A 9,981-nucleotide genomic window follows, 5' to 3' on the forward strand; every position below is an offset into this window, starting at 1 on the left:
GCCGCAGTGTCGGCGGCGCCGGCGCCTGCCGCTTTAAGCGGCCGTGCCCATTGTTTGCGCCGCGGCCAATGAGCGCCGGCGGCCGCGGCGCGCGCGGCCAATGGGCGCGGCGCGGGGCAGCGCGCGCGCCGCCCCCGGCTCTATAAGAGGGGCCGTGGCGCCGCGTGAGTCCCCACTGGCTCGCGCAAAGCCATCTTGGCATTGTTCTGCCCGCGCCGCCGCCCGCGCCGCCACAGCCCCACCACAGCCCCGCACGCCCCCGCCATGTTGTCCGACACGGCCGTGGACACCAGCGCCGAGATCTCCGCCAAGGTGAGCCGCCGCCCCGCGCCTCGCCCACCGCTCGCTGCTTTTTTTTCTGCTTTATTCTTTTTTTTCCCACCCCCAAGCAATTTTTTTTTTTGCATTAAAAAAATATTTTTTCCCCTTTTAATTTTTTTTTTTACCCACCCGTCTGCCCCCCGTTCTCTGTTGAAGTTAGCCACCTCCCCTCCCACCCCCCCCCACCCCGCTCCGCGGCGGGGCTCGGTGCGGGGCCGCCGCGCTCGCCGTGCGGAGCAGCCTGCGCTGTTTCTTTGTCTACAGCGTGCGGGAAACGTGCTCGCCGCCCTCGCCGGTGCTGCGGGCTCCGCCGCGCCGGGCTCCGCGGCCCGTTCCCTCACGCTTTCCCGGGGACGGTGGCGGTGGCCGCGGGGCCGTCCCGCCGCGGAGGGGCTCGGGGAGTTGGGGCGGGGGGGGGGCGCGGTACGGTTGTGTCCCGGCACCCGTCTCCGGCGGGCGGATGGCGGCGGTGGCGGCGGGCAGCGCTCGCCCCATTCAATCCGCTGCGGGAGCTTGACAGCCCGTCAAACTTGGGTCCCGCTCGGCCCCGTTCCTGCGGGAGGGATTGAGGGGGGGGGCGGCTGCGGTGAAGAGCGCTCCGGAACATGCATGGCGGGGGGGTACAGTGACTGTTGCGGAGTTGCTCCCGAAAAAACGGGGGGTGGCGGTTGCTATTTCGGAGTTGTACCCGGTTGATTGGGGGGGGGTAACTGCGGTGTCGGTGTTACCTGGGGGGGGGGGGGAGCTGCTGTGCCGGAGCTGCCCTGCTTCGGGGGCGGGCGTGTGTGTGTATGACTATTTCGGAGTCGCCCCCGGAGGGGGGGTTGGGGTGCGGAGGGCAGTCACTATTTTCGGCGTTGCCCCCGCGGGGGCAGCCCCCGCGGCGGAGCTGCCCCGGGTGGGCTGGGGGCTCCGGGCCATGCTCATCGCAGTGGGATAACTTAGCGAGTCGGTCACGGGAAGCGCCGGTACCGGCCGGGAGAGGCTCTCCCGGGAGTCCCCGCCGCGGCTCCCGGCGCCCGCCTTTGTCTGCCAGCCGCGGCCGAGCGTCCCCCGAGGGCGCCGGGGCCACGGGGCCGGCTCCTCCCGCCGCTGCCGGGAAAGTTTCGGGGGGACCCGACCCGGGCGGGTGCGTGGGAAGGCGGTGGGGCATGGGGCGGCCGTGCCCGGGGGCATCCTCACGCTGCGCCCCGGGCGGCCCCGGGTCGTGCCGTTCTCGGGGGCGCGGGGCTGGAGGCAAAGTAAAAAATCCGACGGGGAGGAGGGTTTACAAAAACAACCAACAAAACGCCGTTTCTGGCAAATTTCGATTTCACTTCTGTTTCCCGCTCCCGCAGCCGTACACCACCCCCCCCCCCCCCCCCCTCCGCCTGGCCTCCACTCCGGGGCCGCGGCTCGATCCCCGCTGCCTCCGGCTCTCCCGGAGCCGGGAAGCGGCGAGGCGGGCCGGTCCCCATCCCGACCAGGGGAACGGCGCCAAGTTTGCCGTTAACCTTCCCCTGCCCTTTACAGCGTGGGGGAAGGGGGCCTCGTCTCCGGCTCGCCCTCCCGCGGGGGGACGGGGTTCCGTGCTGCGGGGCGGGCGGAGGAGCGCACGGCGGCAAGGTGACCCCCTTCCTCTCCCCCACGCACAGCCGATGGCGGGGGGGGGGAGCGCGGAGGCAACGGGGGCGTTCGCCCGCGTCCCGCCTTGCCGTCCGGAGCGCTCCCGGGAGGCGGGGGGGGGGGTGGTGGTGTTCCGCCCCGCCCGGGCGGTGGCTCTGCGCCGAGCACCGCCCCCGGCTGCCGCCGTGCCGCGGGGCGCCCACCACGTGCGGCCCTGCCCGCGCCGCCCCCTGGGAGCCAGAGTCCGCCGCGCCGCCCCCGCCGGGACTACACTTCCCGGCAGCCCGCGGGGCGCCCGGCCGGCGCGCTGGCGGGCGGCCAATGAGAGGGGCGCGGAGAGTGGCGCGCGGTTTGAACGGCGGCCGGGCGCGTGGCGGCGCGGGGGGGGGGTGCCCCCTGCCGGCGGGAGGCGCGGACGGCGGCGGCTCCTCCGCCGTCCCGGGTGGACGCGGTTCCTGGCTGGGGCGGTGGGCAGCGGGCAGGGGACCCCCAGCCTTTTCCGCCGAGATCCTGCCCTTGGCCTCCCCCGTCCCGGCTGCACGGGCAGTTGCAGTGCTGGCGTGTGTGCCCCGGGAGCAGCGCAGGAGCGAAGGTAGAGCTTCCCGGGCAGTCGTCGGGATGACTAAACACCATTGCTATGTTATGGACAAACAGCCTCGCCACACCTATAATTAGAGGCTCTGTCAAAGCGTTGGAGCTAAAGCAGCCCCGCTGCAGGGACTCCTGGTTTGAGGCTGCTGTACACATCTGTCTGTTTGTGTTGGCCTGGGGAAAGGGAGAAGCTGTGGTCCTCTCTGCTACCCTGTTGCTAGCACAGACTTCACGACCTGGCACCCTGATGGTCGTTAAACTGAGAGCGTCTTCAGTGGTGCGGGAAAGGTCAGGGCTGGAGATCTGTCCAGCTAAAATCCCCAGGAATGAGTTGTTCCTTCACTGGGAGAATTGCTTACGTTCTGTGAACGATTCTTTTTGAAAAGAACTGTCGGACTTAGTGAGATGTGGAAACTCTGACTACTTAATTTGCTCTGGGTTTAATTTAGGAAATGCTCTGTTGCCCTCATGCCCGTTTGCCTGACGTGAGGCTGCGGTTGCAGAGCGCAGCAGCACGGTGGTGCATGGGAGGTGAAACGGTTGTGATCAGCCTCTGGGGAATAGGGGAGCGGGAGCCACCGACAGTGCAGGGCTGTGGTGGAATTGGGCTGTGTGGAGGAGGTGGCCTGGCATTCGTATGTGAGCAGTGAAAGGAGGAGGGAGCTTGTTGTGTTTTTGTTTTAACCCAGGCTCCTGGGATGCTGATGTGATTAGGTGAGGGTTGACCAACAGGTGTAGTTGCCCCAAAGCTTGTTTCCAAAGGAAGTCTTCCCTCGGTGCACTGGCAGCCTGAATGCCTTCGGTAACAGCATCTGTGCGTGCCCATCTGGATCTGAGTGGTTTAAGTAACCCGGTGGTCTAAAACCCATGTGCTGTCTCACCTAAGCAGCCTGCAGGATAGTAGAAACCCTCCCAAAACAGAGCAATGGTTGTGCTAGCAGTGTCATGGCTCTTACCTGCCAGCGTTCCCGTGAGGAAGTGGCAGTGGCTCAGCGGGAGTGAAAGTGCCCGCTTGCTGTGGGCTGTGAGGCAGGCGGAGGGGGCAAAGCAGCCTGCTGCAGCGGGGTAGGGGGCTGCCAGCAACTTCTAAACACGTCGTGGTCGCTGCTGAAGCCGGCTGTGTGGCTGTGCTGCTGGCCCCGGGGAAAGGCCTCTCTGTGCTTTCCTTGGCTGGGGTAACACTCCTTGTGCTGAAGGATCTCGCTCCAGCTGATGGAGGAACAGAAGGGGAGGAGGATGCAAGCAGAGATGCCAGTGTTAAATCCAAGTGTTCTTTATGCGGGAACATAAAGTTGGATCCCCTCTGCCTGTTTGCCGAGTGACTTGGCATGACATTTTGACAGTGATCAATAGCAAAAACACACAAGCTCTCACTCTCCTCTTGCTTTGCTCGTGGTGGAGATTTGAACCTAACTAGCCAGGCATGGCTCTTGGAGCAGTGTAAAAATAGACTTCTTTCCCCACCCCATCCTGTTACACTTAAAGCTGTGAGCTGGATACTGGAGTCTCCTCTCTGCCACTGTGAGAAAGATCAGCAATATTTGCCGTACAATTTTCCCCAGGCGGGACAGAGACCACAGTCTCTGCTAATGAGTCCCTGGGATTTGTTCCTGCTGTGAAGGTACCGAGCAGCCGTACATTGGACGGGGCTGCCGGCTCTCCATGGCATTGCAGGAGCTTGCGTGGACTGTGCTAAGATGGGCAGTCAGCCAGCTCTGCTGCTGTTGAGCATATGCAGACGGCCAGCTCTGTGTGTTTGGGAGCTCAGAGGTGAAACAGAGCAGTCTCTTTTAGATAGCTGCTCTCTGGCAAGGCTGACTTGGATTGAGATTTGCCCCCACGCTCTCCCACTCCCAACGAGGAGCCAGAATGTGGCAACCAAATTGCAGAGCAAATCGGTGTGAAGAGAAGCTAGCTCCCGCGTGCTCTCGGACTGTGTTTTTCACACCTGATCTGCAGCTTCTCTGACCCGGGCACCTGGAATGAGGGTGACTTCTCTGCTTTTCTGCTCCTTCCAGGATCTAAAAGAGAAGAAGGAAGTTGTTGAAGAAACAGAAAATGGCAGAGATGCACCGGCCAACGGCAACGCTGTGAGTATGGCTACAGTCTGCAGGGAGAGGCAGCCCTTAATGCCAATGCTGGTTTATTTTCCTTTCCCTTCATGCTTTTGCTGTGAGCTTGTCCCCAGCCCTGCTGAGAGGGGACCCCTCCAAATGGCAGCACTGTGCCTGTGCAGAGCTCTTGAGCCTTTGGGGCTTCAGGCTCAACAGATGCTCCTGAGCCTGTGGGCAGAAAGGAAGGGCTGGGCTTGGGTCCCCTCCCTGAAAGCTGTATGAGGTTGTATCTGTGCCACCTCCTCCCTAGGGACTGGAAAAGGGGTGGTGGGGCAGGGGGGGGACAACAAACCCAAACCCTAGATTTACAGTGTTACAATCAGTTGAACAGGGAAACACATTGTGTACAAGTAAACCGGTTGGTTTCCTATTTTTAACATGCTGGGGGTAAATTCACTCTGCTGCATTTCAATGTGTCACAAGAGCCTTGCAGTCTTTGTCTTGGCCTCAAAGCTGCAGCCCCGAGTTACTCTAGACCTGATCTTTCGTGCCTGGGCTGCCTGCGCCATGTGGAGGCAGGCAGGAAGCGGGACGCGCGCCTGGGGCTCCGGTGGGCTGGTGCTTTGCTTTAGGCAGGAAAGGTGGGGACGCACACTTCTGCTGAACGTTTCTTCCCCCCTTCTCCCTTCCCCAGTGCATTTTTTTAAGTGATGTTTTGTCTTGCCAAGGAGAACGAGGAAAACGGAGAGCAGGAGGCTGACAACGAAGTAGATGAAGAGGAAGAGGAAGGTGGTGAGGAAGAAGACGAGGAGGAAGAGGGTGATGGTAACTTTCTTTGTTCCCCCCACCCCCACCCCATGCTGCATCCTGCCCTGGACAGCAGACTCCCGGGAAGCAGAGGAGAGCCGAGAGCAGCATCTCCCCCTCGCGGCTGCAGCCGGGTGACTCTCCAGCCAGGCTCGGTCCTTCCTCGCTTGCCCAGGCCACCAGTGCTGAGAGTGAAGTCAGCCTTGAATCCCTTCCAGCAGGTTGAGGGCAGATGCCTGCCTTCCTCCCTCCTCTGGCCAGACGGCACCGTACCGCGGCGCTGAATAAGCGCATTAGCCCTTCCATGCAAGTAGTAAAACTTGCCCTTGACTCTTCTGATAGCAGTGGCTGCTGCAAAGGCGAGTGCCGGCTGGTGGGACGGGGACAGCCCTGGATGGCCGTGCTTTGGCACAAGAGATACGTCACAATCCTTGTTGATGGAGCAGCATGCCGAGAGGCTGATGTGGTCCCCTCCCCCAGCCCTTTCTCGGGCTGGATGCCATGTGGAAGTGGGCAGAGGAACCTGCAGCTCTTCCCTGCTTCTCCAACAGGAATGGACAGGCTTGCTTTGAACCTTCCCTGTCTGCAGTGTCCCGCATCTCCCTGCCCTCCCCTGCTTCCTGACCTGACCTGGCCTGGAAGTGGATTTTGGCAGCAGTGACCAGAAATCCAGCAGTGACTTGCCGAATCACTTCTCACCCTCCCCGCTATTATTTTTTTTTCCCCCCAAGATCTGCTTGGATGAATTTATTTTGATGAATTGTTTATTTTTATCACTCGTTAAGGCTGGGAGAAACCATTCTTGTTATGCTGAAACGAACTCAGGGCTGCTGATTATCTGTTACTAGGTTAATCCCCTGTGAATTTTCAGTTTACATGCTGCCCTATTAACCTGTTGGTTAGTTTTGGGAGACAGGGACGGGGCTGGAAATTTAATGACCATTAGGCCAGCACCTATTCTGGCAGTGTAAGCAGGGGAAGCTGCTGCCTTTGGGATAGTGCTCTGCTCTCAGCAGCCTGCTGGCTGCCATGCCCTTTGGTAGGAAGAGAGTTGTGGTCCTGCTTGTACTTGTGATTTTAACCCTTGGGGTCAGAGCACAGCATTGCTGTGTGATGTCCTGAGCCCATCTGCCTCCAACCCTGCTTTGGGGTGGAGGGGTGGGGGGGGGAATACTTGTCTCTCTCAGCTCCCCTTGGGCAGGAGGGGGGATGTGTGTGCTGCAGGCATATGTATGCGAGGTGGAAGTGTTGCTTGGATACTGCTGTGACAAGCCCAGGGAGCTTTGGTCCTGCAGTGCCAGCCTCACTCTTCCCAGCCCACCGAGTGCAGGCGCGATTTGGCACGCAGTGCTTGGAGGTGCTAACGCCTTGCCAGGATCCCGCACAGCTCTGTCCGTCCGTGCCTGCTGCCCTCGGGTGATCCCTGCCTGAAAGCTGCACCTGAGCAGCTGCAGGAGAGAGATTTGAAGGCAGCAAGTGCAGCTTGAATTGGCTTTTTTTCCAACACTTGGAAACTCCATTCTGGAGTTTGGCAGCAGAGGGGTGCTTGAGGGTATACTTTTCTCACCCGTCTCCCTGTCCCATCTCATTATTTGCTTTGCTTAAAGCAGCTCAAAGAACTAAAAATGCTCCCAATCAGCTTGGTGCTGTCACCTGACCCGCCGGCCGGCCCAGTGCATGTGATGGCTGCTGGTGTGTTGATCCATTGCCTGGAGCTAATCTTGGCCCTTCTCGCCGCATGGGCCACGCTGCGGCTGAGCACACGTTGGGGAGAGGGGAGGGGAGGATGGGCTGACCTTAATCCCCCTGGCTGTCTATACGTGTGGCTCATGGTGGTGGTTTAAAGCCAGCTTACTGGCCTTAACGCTCTAAGTTTTAGTAGGGTCTCCTGTTACACAAGAGACTTGTCTCAGTGGCCGAGAGCTTGTTCTTCCTCCTGGGCCTCTGGTCTTGCCCCCGACCTCCCAAAACTGGCCGAATGAGATGGTCGTTCTGATCCACTGGCCTATTTGAACTCAAAGTGGGTCAAAGCCTGGAGCTCTCTGCTCACCCTCCTCTCTGGCTGTAAGATAAGTTGGTAGCATTTGTTTGCTGTTCTGATAATTAGAAAGTGTTCTGACTCAGAACTAATGTGTTCTGGCTCTCTTAACTCATTAAAGATGGACTAATAGCTGCGAAGGGAAGCAGAAGTAATCTGGAACGGTTAGGCTGAGCACCCACTAGAAAGTTTTTTCCTCTCTTCCCGGCCCCCCTTTTTTTCCCTGTGATTTCAGTGCTTGGGGTAGTTGCTGGTTTTGCTGTCCCATTGCCCGTGCTACAAATGCAGCATGAGCCAGACTTGATGCTGCCAATCCTGATTTCCCCTTTGGTGGGTCATGTCAGTTGGGGGATGCCCCAAAACCCCTGTGTCCTTGGGCACTTGCTGTGCTGAGCAGGGTCCGTGCCAGCTGGTGAGACAGGATGCTGGACATCACTGTGTGGGGCTGAGCCAGGATTAAACCCAGAGGGGAGGCTGCACAGTGCTGTCACCCTCCGAGAGGGTTTCATGTTCCTCTCTTTCTCCATGCAGGTGAGGAAGAGGATGGTGATGAGGATGATGAGGCTGAGGGAGCCACAGGCAAACGGGCAGCTGAGGATGACGAGGTAGGAAGACCAGCCATCTTCTGAGGCACCTGTGTCCCCAGAGGGCTTGGGGGGAGTGTCAGCGGGGCTGGAGAGGCTGGGCTGGGCTCTGGGGCCAGATCGTTCTGCCCGCATGCTCCCCGTGCCTCTCCAGGGACACGGCCCAGTTCCGTTTATACGCTGGCCTGGTTAGCGGGGTGTCTGCCCTGGCTGTGCGGCGCCTGGGCTGGGGAGCCCTGGGGTGCTTGTGGCAGACCAGGGCGGGGGTGCTCGGGCACCCTCTGAGCTGGCTGTGAAGAGGATTTTGGACAAGGGGGGAAACGCTGGTCTTGCGCTGTCCTTGTCCCTGAGGCAACAGAGGGACCTGAAAGTCTCTCCTGCCTTGCTGCCCACCTTGGTGAGGCTGTTGCTGGACCCCCGGCAGCCTTGCTCCCCGTCCCCTCTCCTGACACCTTTGCTTTCCCTCCAGGATGATGACGTCGATCCCAAGAAGCAGAAAACCGATGAAGATGACTAGGCAGCAAATTATTATTATTTTTTTTAAATAAGGAGGAAAACAAACCAACAAAAAAGGCCAGCGCGTCCTCTTCACCCTTGGGATCCCCTTCCCTCCCGTCGCAACCCCCTCCCCACACACACACACACACACACACACACACACCCTTCCTCCCCCCTCCGCCGTGGTCATCCTCACCAAGTAGAGTGAACCCCGTCGTCCCCGGCCCCCCGGCGCGGCGCTGCCACTCAACGAACATACGAAACGATTCGCCCGTTAGCGGGGAGAGAACCCCCCCCCTTCCCCCACAGACCCCCTCCACCCCAAGCACCAAAACTTCAAGGCCCTGCTTTCTTTCTTAAAAGTACTTTAAAGGAGAATTTGTTTGTATTTTTTATTTACATTTTATATTTTTGTACATATTGTTAGGAGGTCCGCCATTTTTAAGTGATCTCGGATTGACCAAAAGGGGGGCTTTGAAGTGTATATCTCTCTTGTTACCTATCTCTGACTTTACTTGTGGTGTGACCAGGCCCAAACCATTATCTCAAAGGAGAATAAAACAAAACCTTGTAAAAAAATTAAAAAAAAAAGACAAAAATGCAAAAAAAAAAATTTACAATCTTATTCTGAGCATTCCAGTAACTTTTTTTGTGTATGTACTTTAGCTGTACCATAGATCGTGGTTTGTATGAGGTGGCAAGGCCAAAGATAAAAAGGTTTTCTTTTTTTTTTCTGTCTATGAAGTTGCTGTTTATTTTTATTTTTTCTTTTTTTGGCCTGTTTGATGTATGTGTGAAACAATGTTGTCCAACAATAAACCGGAATTTTATTTTGCTGAGTTGTCCTAACAAGGCTGCCTCCCAACTGCTGCTTTTTATTTTGGTTTTCATTTGTTTCTTTTTTTTTTTAATTTTATTTATTTTTCCCCTTCTTTCTCTCTTTCCTTTCTTTGCTTTGGACTTGGGTTGGGAAGAGAGTTGGAGAGAGGGTAGTGGGGTGCAAGGTGTTGGTGGGGAGGGTTTGGGGGCTGGGGTCCCAGCTGGTGCCCGCAGCGCAGGGCTGTGCCATCCCCTTGCCGCTGTTCCTGGGGCTGCGCTCCCTGGAGAGCTGCAGCTCTGCCCCGAGCATGGCGGCTGCCTCGCCCCGCACCCTCCGGCTGCGCTTGGGGGTCTGTAGGGACAGGTTAGACGGGGAAACCCTCCGCAATAGGGGCGAAATGAAAGGGAGCTGGGGGTGTGGGTATCAGGTGCTCTGTCCCTCTAAAATGAGGCTTGTTGCAGATCGCATGTGGCTGGTGCGGCGGGGGTGAGAACCTCTGCCGAAAACGGCCGCTTCGCAGTGTCTGGTGCGGGTGGGTGACCCTCCGGCCGTGGGGCGGTGGGTGCTGAGGCCGTGCGAATGCCTCCCCTTCCTTGGGGCTGCCAGAGGCAGCGCGGGGCTTCTTCACAGCGTCGCTGGCGGTGGGGTGGGACGTGTGCGGTG

The 9,981-nt window shown here is 58.8% G+C and overlaps 1 protein-coding gene across 1 annotated transcript; it reads left to right on the forward strand.

Annotated features, from left to right (window-relative positions):
• Positions 1–264: 264 nt before the first annotated feature.
• On the forward strand, positions 265–8,517 carry PTMA (prothymosin alpha; the record flags this gene model as incomplete). The annotated part of the gene is made up of 5 exons (XM_082003466.1): positions 265–312; positions 4,536–4,607; positions 5,300–5,396; positions 7,948–8,021; positions 8,470–8,517. 5 exons carry the CDS (start codon positions 265–267, stop codon positions 8,515–8,517), a joined length of 339 nt encoding a protein of 112 aa, XP_081859592.1.
• Between the last annotated feature and the right edge of the window lie 1,464 nt (positions 8,518–9,981).

Source organism: Phaethon aethereus (assembly GCF_964289735.1).
Source record: "Phaethon aethereus genome assembly, chromosome: 9".
NCBI lineage: Eukaryota > Metazoa > Chordata > Aves > Phaethontiformes > Phaethontidae > Phaethon > Phaethon aethereus.